General features: G+C 40.4%; 1 protein-coding gene across 16 annotated transcripts in view; it reads left to right on the forward strand.

Annotated features, from left to right (window-relative positions):
* Window positions 1-13575, forward strand: part of PPP1R12B (protein phosphatase 1 regulatory subunit 12B) — a 204823-nt gene that overhangs the window by 128454 nt on the left and 62794 nt on the right. Inside the window, exon 21 of one of the 16 annotated variants that reach the window (XM_072831467.1) lies at window positions 5466-5639. The exons of 14 other annotated variants lie outside the window; for them this stretch is intronic. In XM_072831467.1, coding sequence (XP_072687568.1) covers window positions 5466-5618 — 153 coding nt within the window. In that variant the 3' untranslated portion in view covers window positions 5619-5639. Of the gene's footprint in view, window positions 1-1792; window positions 3205-5465; window positions 5640-13575 lie in introns of those variants that run through there. One more of the 16 variants, XM_072831466.1, reaches the window with a different exon arrangement.

Here is a 13575-nt window from a genome sequence, read left to right on the forward strand (position 1 = left end):
AGTTTTTTTAGCTAAGGCAACTGAAAATACAGAGTTTTTGTTAACTAAGACAGAGAAGACTGTGGAAGGAATGGATTTACAGAAGGGAAGAGCAGGCATGTAGTTTTGATTTTAGGACTGTTAAATTTAATATGTCTGATTGGCATCCATGTGGGAATGTTAAGAGAAGACTTAGCAGTAGGAGCCTGAAGTTCAGGTGACAGGTCCAGACTGGACATACGAACTTGAATGTCAGCAAATGTACAGATTGTGTTTAGAACCATGAGATAGAATGGGATCACCAAGAGGATGAAAGTAGACAGAGAAGAAATCCAAAGACAGAGCCCTGGGGTTCTCTAAAATTCAAAATGAGAAGGGGAAGTGGGGAAGAACCACAAAGGAAACTGATGAATCCCAGCACTTAGCTCTGAGAATGTGAATATGACTGTTTTTGGCTAAATCAGAAGAATTCTATTGATTAACCATATTTGCAGGTGTATCTTTTACGTTGACTCCGCTTTTGGTCCCCTTTGCTTTGCCTAATCTCCTTCAGCTTTATTACATCTTTGAATAAGTAGCGCTTCCATTCCACTTGAGAATAAGAGGCTTTCTTTGGAAAACTTATTTGAGTGCTATCGTATACTAAACTCTGAGTTAGCTCTGTGATGGCCAGAATAGCTATTATAGACTGAATCTTGGAACTTCTTATTTTAAAGATAACAACTAAGCCCAGAGATAGTAAGTAACTTGCCAGGACCACATAGCTGGGTTCCTCGTCCATGGCTATTGTACTACCTTCAGGTGAATCTTTGTGTCTGTTATCTGTCTTGTGTGGTGTACTGTGGTGACAGGCAGTATCGCATAGTACTTAAGAGTGCAGCCCAGGAGCTAGATGGACTCCCTGGGCCACTTAACTACTTTGGGTAAATTGAAACTGAGGAAACTTCAGTTTCCTTATCTATAGAGTAGGGATAATCATGGTAGCTACCTCTTAAAGTCATAAAGTGAAAATAAATACATTTAAATAGTTAGAGATGATTGAGATTCATTCATGCTGTCTTCCAAATCTATAGGTTCCTTTCTTTTTTTTTTTTTTAAGATTTTATCTATTTATTCATGAGGGACACAGAGAGAGAGGCAGAGACCCAGGCAGAGGGAGAAGCAGGCTCCATGCAGGGAGCCCGACACGGGACTCGATCCCAGGACCCCGGGGTCACATCTGGAGCTGAAAGCAGACATTCAACCACTGAGCCACCTAGGCGTCCCAATCTGTAGATTCCTAAATCTGTATGAGTGTAAGGCTTTTAGAATACATTCCTTGACCTTAGAATCATGTGATCTTTTTTCCTTTTTTTTTTTTTAACTTAAATTCAATTTGCCAATATACAGTGTAACACCCAGTGAGAATCATGTGATCTTGAAGTTATTTATTAATTTATCCATAAATAATGGATTCTTTGGAGAGTCAGAGAAGTAGTCCAGGCTCCTCTGTAATTCCAGTATAATGTCTATGTTCTGAAAATGTGCCTGATGAATTTTGAGATATTTTATATATTTTTTAAATATTTTATTTATTTAAAAAAAAAAGATTGTATTTATTTATTCATGAGAGACACAGAGAGAGGCAGAGACATGACACGGGCAGAGGGAGAAGCAGGCTCCCTGCGGGGAACCTGATGTGGGACCAGATCCCAGGACCCCAGGGTCATGCCCTGAGCTGAGGGCAGGCGCTCAACCGTGGAGCCACCCAGGTGACCGAGAAGTAAGTTTTATTTATTTATTTATTTATTAAATTTTTATTTATTTATGATAGTCACAGAGAGAGAGAAAGAGAGACAGAGACATAGGGAGAAGGAGAAGCAGGCTCCATGCACCGGGAGCCCGACGTGGGATTCGATCCCGGGTCTCCAGGCTTGCGCCCTGGGCCAAAGGCAGGCGCCAAACCGCTGCGCCACCCAGGGATCCCGAGAAGTAAGTTTTAAAAGGGGTTGCAGAAGTAGGAGAACTGAGTAATGAATAGAAAGGGAAGAAACGAGAACTAAACATTTTCAGTTTTGCTGGGAACTCTGAGCACCTGATCAAATCAAGCCCCTGCAAATTTCTCTGTCAATCAAGCAGACTTTCATTTCTCTGCCTTAGTTACCCCTCCCGTTTATCTTTCTCTGCCAGCAGTTCTAGTTTTGTAGATCTTTACTCCCCGCCCCTCCCCCACACACGTACATGCTATCTGTCTTTGAATAAAATAGCCGCTTTGCTATTGCTCTATCTTTTTCACAGCTTTGCTTCTGGCTATTTGCTGGATCTTGTCCCCTCTCTCAGGCCATATTTTTTTCATCTTGTTACTTAATCTTGTGAAGCCCCTTAATCTGCTGGAAACATCCAGTGAATTTCTGTCCACTCTCCACCACTGGGCAATATTTTGCCATTCTCCTTTTAGGTAAAAAACTAGGACTGTTTTTGCTTTCCCCTCTCTGGGGCTTGATTACCTAATATGGTAAGGTATGTCCCAGGCAAGACTTCACTGTTGAGATAGAACAGTTCGACTAAGTTTAAAGACACCGTAGGTGAGCTAACAGAGCTATCAGGGTTAGTTACTTATGTAGTAAAGTAATATTTTTCACAGTATACCGTATAACAACCACAACCTTGTGGGTTTTTTTTTTTTAAGCAAGCCTCTCTTCCTTTTTTAATCAAGTGAAAGGATAAGAAAATAAAGGTTTTCCTCCCTCAGCCTCTTTATCTTTAGCCAGATCAAAAAAAAAAAAAAAATGAAGAGAACAGGATAGTTTGTCCTCAAATTGAGAGTTTTGAGGCGTCTGAGAAATTTGGTTATATAAAAATGCTTATAAGGGTATTAAAAATAGGATAGATTTAATAAGTGATGGCTGTTATAAACAGTCCTCTCGTAGCCAGCCTGTGGGAGTTGGCAGGCATTCACATGAAGAAATGCAGGCTGTCCCGGATTTGTACAATTGATGACAATGGGCAGCCCCAAGGAAGGAGATGGAGACTGAGAGATGGCAACCAACCAACTCTGTGTGTGGGAAGCTGCCTTCTATCCAGTGTGCACTAAAGAATCTTCTCGAGTGGTTCACTCCCCGTTAGCCTGAAAGGATCTTTCCCTTCACTGTACATTTGCTCTTGCTTTGCGACTGTAGTTTCTTAAAATACTGCAGATGCTGTGATTTTCTATATATGGGTCATACAGTGCCTTGCTCTAGCCCAAGCTGTATAAACCAACAGTTTCTTTTGGCATCTTCCTTTTAAGGACTCTATTAATTTTAGGTCGTGCTGTTGCCAAGGAAATCTCAGTAATCAAAGCTCACATGTATTCCTTTGAGACCCTGTAATTTTTGGACCCACTGTCCCATTACATCAGTAAATTCTGCTCTAGTCAGAAATCTTTTCTTAAGATAGAATAAATTGACCTTCAAGGTATCTGTTTGGGCTTTTCTCAAACTTCTTATCCAAAGATGTGGAAGGTTTATTAACTAGTGAGTGTAGTACAGTTAACCCCTTGACCTTTTACTTTTCTTCCGATTTCTTTCTTCTGCTTCAGTTTGCCTTCAAGGTATTAGTTTGTGTTAGTGACCTGTGACCTCCTCTCTCTGCATTGGAGGGACACTGATGAGCTTGAAACTCTCCTGGAACTTTTTTTATGATTGTAAAGGTAATATATTTCATTATAGAAAATAGATGAAGTATAGAAAAGTATAAAGCAGTGGTTCTCAAGAGCAGCAGGAACATTTCTAGAGGTTCTAAACAGTCATGGGGGGACTTTGAAGGGTCACAGTGATGGGGGATGTTCTACATGCATTTAATGGACAGGGGCTAGAGATGCTAGATGTCCTAGTGTGTCCCATATAGCAGTTGTCCCTGCAGCTTGCCTGACTTTTAACTATCTTCCTGGACAGTCATAGATGACAACATCTGTTGTCTGAGTCCAAAACCAAACTTGATTTCATGTATAAACTCACATTTTATGGCAGAATTCAACTGCCGTGTAAACTGAGGAAAAACTGTAGTTTTAGTTTTACTCATTCCGGACAGCACTGACACTTGTATTGTATAACTGCATTGTTATAAAACACGTTCTGCAGATCTGCATCTGACTTCTGTTTTCATGGCGATCTGTGATGAGCCCAAGCCTCTGACTAGTTCATTATACTATCTAGTAGTATTGGCCCAAGACTTTATACATTGAAATACATAATTCATTATAAACTTCTTTTGTTTTCTTCATGATTTATTGTTGTTTTTTTAAATGATTTTAGCTGGGACGCCTGGTTGCCTCAGTCGGCTCAGTGTGATCCGAGGGTCCTGGGATCCAGTCCCACATCGGGTTCCCCGCAGGGAGCCTGCTTCTCCCTCTGCCTGTGTCTCTTATGAATAAATAAATAAAATCTTTAAAAAATAATAGAATAAAATGATTTAAGCTAAGTTTTATATCTATGAGTTTTATTTCAGGATAGAAATGATTGGGGGGGCAGCTTTTAGAAAATATTTGTTATAAAGGGATTCTGTGTGTTTATAAAGAACAAGAAAATATTGCCCAAAGTTATACGACTCAGAGGAAATGATTGTTTAATATTCTGGTGAATTTTCTGCTGGTATTTTCCCTAAGTTTTTTTTTTTTTTTAACATATTCAAGACCAACTAATGACATTTTTAAGAAAAGGATAATTTCCAACCTAAGCATTCCTGGGACCCCTTCATTACCATGATGACAATCTCATAACATTGTCTTCAAAGCACTTGGGTTCAACTCTTTTATCAAAGTAGTCAGGCCTGTGATGGCTTTGATTACAGAGAGCCTCCAGGAATAATTGTTCCTCTTTCAGTTGAAATCTAAGGGTTACCTTAGTTCTGAAAGTATTCATTTCTTCTGTTGATAGCATGGCTAGAGAGCTTTAACCATGGCTTAGGCTTAGCTAATGTCGGAGTTCTAGCCCCATGATTGAGGTAAAAAGCTTAGTGTGGGATTTGCAGCTCTTTTTCAGCAAATGGAGTGTTTATAGATTTGCCCCAGCAGGAATGTTGCCCTCAAGGCATTAACAGATGTTACCTTTAAAGGTCTTACTCTGGTAGGACCTAAAAGGTAGGATAGTTGGAGAGAAAATGTAAAGATAAATGGTTACAATCTACCAGTCTTAATTTTCTGTATACCATCTCAGTTTTCGATGAAACAAGCTCAAAAATCTGCGGCCATTTAGTAACATGCATTTCTTTCATAGAAAACCCATAGTTTTATATACAGATATGATTTTTCAAGATATTTATTTATTTACTTTAAAGATTTTTATTTATTTATTCATGAGAAAGAGAGAGGCAGAGACACAAGCAGAGGGAGAAGCAGGCTCAGGGAGCCTATGTGTCCCGATTTTTCAAGATATTTAAATGATATTACAAGTGTGACTTAATAGTATGTGCTTTTAAGAATACTTGGCTTTTTCTAATGCTTTAAAAATGTTTTCTTACATGGGCAGTCCAGGTGTCTCAGTGGTTTAGCGCCGCCTCCAGCCCAGGGCCTGATCCCGGAGACCCGGGATCAAGTCCCACGTCGGGCTCCCTGCATGGAGCCTGCTTCTCCCTTTGCCTGTGTCTCTGCCTCTCTCTGTGTGTCTCTCATGAATAAATGAATAAAATGTTTTTTTTAAAAATGCTGTGTTTCATGTTTGAAAGTTGCTAAGAGAACAAATCTTAAAAGTTCTCATGATAAAAAAAAATTATGTATGGTGAGAGATATTAACTAAACTTCTTGTGGGGTTTATTTTGTAGTATATACAAATATCTAATCATCATGTTGTACATCTGAAGCTAATATAATGTGTGTCATATATGCCTCAATTAAGAAAACATTGGCAAGTTAATAGCTCAAAGTAAAATTACTTAGATGTTGGGGGACTTTCAAAAGTGATACACCAAATGGATGAGTCACAGAGCTAGCTCTGGTGACCGAATATTTGGTTTCTCATTTCTAGTATAGCTGTTTGCTGGCTCTCATGGCAGGTCAACACTGCCTTTGTGAAGTCCACGGGGAAGGCAGATGTCTATACCTATTCTCCAGCGATGTGTGTTGGAGGAGGGACAATAGGAGCAGGGCCAGCCTAGTTTTCATCTGTGGTACATGACACTCTCTGGATCAAGGTTTAGCAAACCTTTTACATAAAGGGCCTAATTGTAAATACTTTCCACTTTGTGGTCCATTTACTCTGTTTCTGCTACTCAACTCTGCTATTATAGAGGGAAAGTAACCATAGATAATATGTTAATAAATGGAATGGCTATTTATTTATTTATTTATTTATTTATTTATTTATTTATTTATTTATTTTGAGTGGCTATGTTCCAATAAAACTTTACTTATAAAAGCAGGTTGGTGGGCTGGACTTGGTTTATAGCCCAGGCTGCAGTTTACTAGCCTCTGCTCTTAGTTATAGATTCAGAAATGTTTGCTGATGTAAATGTGACTCCAAATGTCAGTTTGCTCTCATCTAAGCACTTTTCTGGTAATTCAGCATTTTTCCAATTCTTAGTGATTCTTTAGTATCATTGACACTTTATGGGGCAAGGGAAGTCATTCAGAGGGATACATGTTGTTTGTCCTCACGTGGAAAAGCATCACGCTGCAGGAAACAAGCTATAAAGATTCCTGAACGAAGGAATAAAGGCCAGAGAGTTTCTCCCTTGTCATTTTAGATGTAGTTTCTCTATTCTTTCATTACCATTTTCCTCCCTTAAACATTTTTTTTTATCTTTTTAATGCAGTTGACACTCAAAGTTACATTAGTTTAGATACAACATAGTGATTCAACAAGTCTGTAGGTTATGCTTTGCTCACCACAAGTGTGGCTACCATCTGGTGTTTCATTACTCTTTGAGGAGAAAGTCTGAAATGTTTGATTCTCCTAATATGTCCCTATCTACTTTTTTTCATTTGATCCTATCCCTTCTTACCTCTCGAAGACCTGACTTTGAGGTTAGCTAAAATTATAGTTTGGGGATGTATAATCACTTGACACTTGAGAAATTCTGCTTTTTGTAGGTTATGGCCATAAATAAGTTTGCCTTTAAGGCTTACAGATTCTTGGAAGGGTACCTGTCATTCACTTTAATTACTGGTTGTCATTTGAATTCCTTAGTCAGGAGTAGGTTATGGAGTTTATTAGGTTTTTTTTTGTTTTGTTTTGTTTTTTTTTTGCCTTGTTAACTTTCAATCTGCAGAATATATACAGGAAGAATTTGGGGGAGATTTACAGAGGGAGTGACAGAAATCTTTAAAGCTTCAATGTGCAGCTTGCTTGAATTGATAGTTAAGAGGAGTGGATTTTTGGAAAGAGAAGCTAAAATTCGGGTTATCAAAAAGCTTTAAAGAAAAAAGTGAGGAGAGCTTGTCGACAGTGATATGTCACAGTAAAGACTCGTATCACATATGGGAAATTAGTGATGAGGTGGCACAATTTTGTGCCAAGGAAACAAAACCAGGTCCTTTCCATACAATAAAGGTCTGCTTGGGATCCCTGGGTGGTTCAGTGGTTTAGCACTGCCTTCGGCCCAGAGTGTGATGCTGGAGACCCGGGATCGAGTCCCGTGTCGGGCTCCCTGCATGGAGCCTGCTTCTCCCTCTGCCTGCGTCTCTGCCCCTCTCTCTCTGTCTCTCTCTCTCTCTCTCTCTGGGTCTCTCATGAATAAATAAAATCTTTGGAAAAAAAAAAAAAAGGTCTGCCTAATATGACATGTTGTCTAAGTCTCTCCAGTTCCTGGTGACCTCTGGTTCTCTAATAAGACTAATGAAATGTTGTTTGAGCAACTTATAAATCATTTCTGGGGTGTGTGACTTAGAGCTAAGGGCAAGTTTGGATACTGCTATCCAGCAAGCTGAGCCATTTTCAATAATCATTGCCTAATAGGTGAAGCTTCTATAGTAGTCTTCCTCAGCCTTTTCAATAAGAATCATTGGGGTCAGGCAGCCCGGGTGGATGGCTCAGGGGTTTAGCGCCGCCTTTAGCCCAGGGCATGATCTTGGAGACCTGGGATCGAGTCCCATGTCAGGCTCCCTGCATGGAGCCTGCTTCTCCCTCTGCCTGTGTCTCTGCCTCTCTCTCTCTGTCTCTGCCTCTCTCTCTCTCTGTCTCATGAATAAATAAATAAAATCTTTAAAAAAAAAAAAAAGAATCATTGGAGTCATTTGTTTATCATACAGATTTTCAGGCCTCTCCTCCTTGAGATTCTGAATTAGGAGGGGACGTGTGGTGGTGGAGAGTGCAGAGCCTGGGAATCTGTTTTGTAATAGAAGTGTCCCAGGTGATTCTACACAGGCAGAATTGACAAACACTGTCCGTACAGGCATAGTATTTAGGGATTTCTCATATCCCAAGCAGGTCATTATTAAAAAGTAGGGCTAACTGTGGCACACTGAGGGGACTTAGAGCCGGTCTCTACTCCTTCCTCCATTCCAGAAATGCCCAGTTAACCCACAGAGAATCGAATTCTTAAAGGCCCCCTAGGACAGTCCAGCTCCATTCAGGAAGTCTTTGGCTCCCAGAGCTGCATGCCATTATTCAATCAAGAAACAGGAATTGGGGATCCCTGGGTGGCGCAGCGGTTTGGCGCCTGCCTTTGGCCCAGGGCGCGATCCTGGAGACCCAGGATCGAATCCCACGTCAGGCTCCCGGTGCATGGAGCCTGCTTCTCCCTCTGCCTGTGTCTCTGCCTCTCTCTCTCTCTCTCTCTCTGTGACTATCCTAAATAAATAAATAAAATATTTAAAAAAAAAAAAAAAAGAAACAGGAATTGGTTACCTAGTATGTGTCAAGCATTAAGCATTGGATACAGAAATGTATAAGGTAGATAAGGCTCCTGCCCCTCATAATACTCACATTTTAATGGGGCAGGAGGTATTCCTGTCAGATATACAAGTTGAGATACGATGTAGGCAGTTGAACACAGAAATCTGGTGTTTGGGCAGCCCGGGTGGCTCAGCAGTTTAGCGTCTGCCTTCAGCCCAGGGCGTGATCCCAGGGTCCCGGGATCGAGTCCTACATCAGGCTCCCCACATGGAGCCTGCTTCTCCCTCTGCCTGTGTCTCTGCCTCCCTCTCTCTCTCCTTGTGTCTGTCATGAATAAATAAATAAAATCTTTAAAAAAAAAGCCGTATCTTTCTAAAAAAAAAAAAAAATCTGGTGTTCATTCATGGGAGATAGTAGAGCTGTAGATAGAGATATTTGGGAGTCAGCGCCTTAGAGATGATACTCAGAGATGGATGGTAGAGTGTGTGGGATCTCCCAGGAAAAGACCATAAAGAAGACAAAAGAGTCGGAACAGGAAAACACCTACAGATAAGTTGGTGGATCTCATATGGGGAAAATGAAGTAGTTCTGAATTGACTTTCTGTTACACACACACACACACACACACAGGTTTTTATATACCTAGAGAGCAAGTAGAGTTTATTAGTGTCTAAATGAAAGGTAATGAACTAGGTTTCTGATGGTAAGTATGGTTTGAATGGGAGGAACTTAAGAAATATGAAAACTCAACAGGATTTGATATTTTACTGGATGTGGAGAGTGAACATAAAGAAGAGTTTAGAGTGGTTGAGAAGATACGTGGATTGGTAGAAACGATATTGGCTTAGAGCCAGGAAGCCTAGGTCCAGAGCTAGTTCCATGTCTTATTAGCTGTATGATCTTGGAAAAGTAATTTAACCTCTCTGAATTCTGTAAGTGCTTTAATTGACTGTAAAAATGAGGTTGTTATCCCATATCCCTATCTTGTAGGCTTGGTGTTAGGACAGGAATAATCATGTATTTCACTTTAAGTAGTGCCTAGCTTTAGCAAGTTTTTAATAAACGAAAGCTGCTAGTATAATAGCATTTCATCAGTCGTTTCCCCCCCCCCAATATCTTTGAGTGTTCACACACGTTATTCCCATTTTCTAGGATGCTCTTCCTCCTACTTTACTGCCTCTTTCTCTCCCCACTCCCCTTTTTTTTTTTTTTTTTTTTAATACTCATTCATGATTTAGGTTAGGCTCCTCCTCAGAGTAGACTAGGTTCTCCTCAGTATCTTGAATTAACCTTCAGTACACAGAGATGATTATCACTATGTGGTATCCACCCATGAAACTAAAATCCTTAAAAGCAAGGTGTGTTTCTTAGTATTTTAGCTCCCTACAATCTAGTAGAATATTTACTTCTATGAAGATTTGTAGAACAATCCACTGGTGACACTCATGTTTCCAGTTTTGTTGACTGCATAGATAATATGCCATGAATAAGATTAGGAATTCAGGAAGAAGAACCTGTTTGCAATGAAGATAACATGTTTGCTTTTGGACATACTGATTTTGAGGTACTTATTGACATGAAATTATCCTACAGGCAATTAGATACACAGTCCTAAAGTGTGGGGAAGTTTTGGGGCTAGAAATAAAGATTTACAGGACATCAGACTGCTGGTAATAGTTTCGAGCTATGAAATGGATAATATTTTCCAAGAATAATTTGTAGAATAGTTGAGTCTCAACTTTTTTCTTCCCCAGTGTTGTGAGGGCTGCACTCACGTGAGTACCTGTGGTTCAGTATCACAATGATTCTGAAACAGGGTGGACACAAGGAGCACATTCCCCCGGGGAAGCCTCTCAGAATGTTTGTGGGATGCTGAGGAGGAGCACTGCTGTGAGAAAGGAAGAATAGACAGTTTAGAACAGAGGCCAGGCCACACCAGTGCTTGAGGGATAAGCCAAGGAGGAGCCCACTAGGGAGGGGTAGCCTGGTGGCCCAGCGGTTTGGTGCCGCCATCAGCCCGGGGTGTGATCCTGGAGACCCGGGATCAAGTCCCGCATCGGGCTCCCCGCAGGGACCCTGCTTCTCCCTCTGCCTGTGTCTCTGCCTCTCTGTGTGTGTCTCTCGTGAATAAATAAATCTTAAAAAAAAAAAAAAAAGAAAAGAAAAGAAAAGAGACTAGGGAGGAAATGGTCAGAGAAAGAGGAAAAGAGCCAGGAAAGAATATGATCTACCAAACAAGGGGGTGAAAAGTTTCGAGGACGCCAGGTGACAGAAACTTCACTTCATATAGCTCAAGCAAAAGGCTTATGTAACTGGGAAATCTCCCCTTGGTCCAGGCTGATGCCAGGCATAGCTAAATGCAAGAGCCTGAAACCTGGTCATCAGAGCTCTGCCTTCTTCTCTGTGTAGACCCCAGAGGAAGAATACCTTCCCTGTCCTGGAGTCCATATATCCAGTTGACCCTGCCTGGGTCAGGTAAACTTCCCTGAATTAACTTCTATAGCCAGAGATTAGACTGTTAGAGGGGCAGCGAAGCTCAGTGGTTAAGAGCCAGTCCTCTGGAACCAAGTATTTGAGTCCAGATCCCTGCTCTGCTACTTATTGTGCAACCCTGAAGCAAACTACATACTCCTTCTCTGCCTCAGTTTCCTTAACTCTAACATGTGAGAAGTAACAGTGGCTATCACATAGGTCATTTCTTTAAATGAGATGATACAGATAAAGCTTACCCACAGTGCTAGACATGTAAGTGCTCAATAAATGTTAGCTCTCATGGTGATGGTAATGATAATGGCAGTGGTAGTGGTGGTGGAGATACTGAGGAAGCAGCGGCAACAGCTGCCACTCATTGCAGGGGTAGGGTCAGGAGAGGGTCAGCTATGTGGATGGCTCCCCACAGGATGAAAGGATCCTGTTACCACAAGAAGAGAAAGGAATGAAGTGCTAGAAAAACAAACTTTAGCTACCACAGTGCTCTGTAATCACGTCCACGTAGAGTCTGAGAACCCCAAAGTGCGCAGTGGATTTGGCAATAAGATTTTGCTGGCTTGTGAGAGCAGTTTGGTGGACTGGGTGGCACTGAAACAGGGGTCCCTTCTCTTTGGGATTGTCTGCAGTAATGGTCTTGATGAGTTTCCTGGGAGTTAATAGCATCTGGTTAGTAGCCATTTGCTCTCTGGGCAAAGCTCCAAGATGCTTTGCTGTTAAAAAGAGAGAGAAAGAGAGAGAGAAAGCAAGCAAGCGAAGTCTTCATAAAGCCCTGAAGAGTTCAAACACATCTAATTACCCTCTTATTTGGCAGATTGTGGTGACTGATTCCATGCTTTACTCTGAATTGGGCTTCCTCCTGACAGACCTTATTCCACATTTGGGCTTTCTCTCCTTGTTTAGAACAGATCAACATTCTTGCCTGCTCCTGCAAGCATATTTTGAAGGAATGAAAAGCAAATATTCCTCTACCCTACCCTAGAGGAGCATTTTCCACGTTATGCCAGCAATTACGAAAGGAGTTAGTTATTGGATTAGGTAGTGACTGTCAGCCACCGTCAGCTTGTCATTACTGGTGATGTTATCCAGACCTACCATGTTTCCTCTGACCAACCTACTGCCTTTTTTTTGTGTTTCACTTACTTATTTACAGAGAGCCTTCAGAGGGAAAGACCAATTCAGGGTTGACAAAGTTCTAAGCCATCCCAAGATTGTTGTAGCTAGAGAAGTTCAACAGAGTGCAGTTGTGGGAAACAGCCCTTAGAGGTTCTGGACTAATCTAGAATGGCTTCCTGAAAGAAAAATTCTGGAAGAATAATATGGGAACCTTTTCTTGCCAGCATTCCCCTCCTCGGTTACATCATCATCCCAGAAAAGTAACACAAATAAAACAGATATATAACAGATAAATGTTAGGGAAAACTCAAGAACTGAGAGTTCTAGCTTCCAACTTGACCATTAATAAAAGCACATTGCAGTGTAACGACAAATAGGCTATAAATAAACTGTTCCCAGCTATGTATTTAGGTTAGTTCCTTAAAGAAGTTTTCTTCCAGAATTTACTTCCTAAAAGTTTTTTTACTATAACTTACCACTGAGCCTCAAGGAATAAATTTGATTTAGATAATAATGATTATTAGAAAACTATTTCAAGATGGACAACTGGTTAACATTTATAAGGAGAAGTATATAACCTCTCTAGTATTAAAACTATAAATTAGTATTATAAGTAGGGCTTTTTTTTTTTCACCAACCAAAATAGGCAAAGATTTTGAAAAGATAATCCCCATTTTAGGTGAGAGTATAGTGAAATGGGCATCCTCATATATTACCATGGGGAATGCAAGCTCATACTTCCTTTTCAGAAAGCAAATTGTCAAACTATGAAAAACCCCAAATTGATACAGAATTTCCACTTATGGGAATCTTTCTCTAAGAAACTGTATAAAAGGGTCGGGGAGCTTTATGTACAGAGATTTTCAGCCCAGGGTATATTATATATATGTAGCTCTATAAACATTTATTCATTTAATAAATGAATATTGAGTGCCTATTATGTGGAAAGCTGTTTGCTAGGTACTGTTGAACCAAGCAGATTGAGTCCTTTTAGTTCTTTGTAATAGTGGAAAAATTGGAAACAACCTAAATGTCCAGTGTTCTGGCAGCAGTTAAGTAAACTATGATTCATCCGTGCAATGGAATACTATGAATCATAGTTTGCTTTACTGTTCCTGACTACCAGCCATTTAGGGGTGTTTCTTTGGAACAGAAGAGTATGAGGCAGCCATTTAAGAATGAGTTACAAACATAGTGCAATAAC

This window comes from Canis lupus, chromosome 6 (genome assembly GCF_048164855.1).
Source record: "Canis lupus baileyi chromosome 6, mCanLup2.hap1, whole genome shotgun sequence".
Classification (NCBI taxonomy): domain Eukaryota; kingdom Metazoa; phylum Chordata; class Mammalia; order Carnivora; family Canidae; genus Canis; species Canis lupus.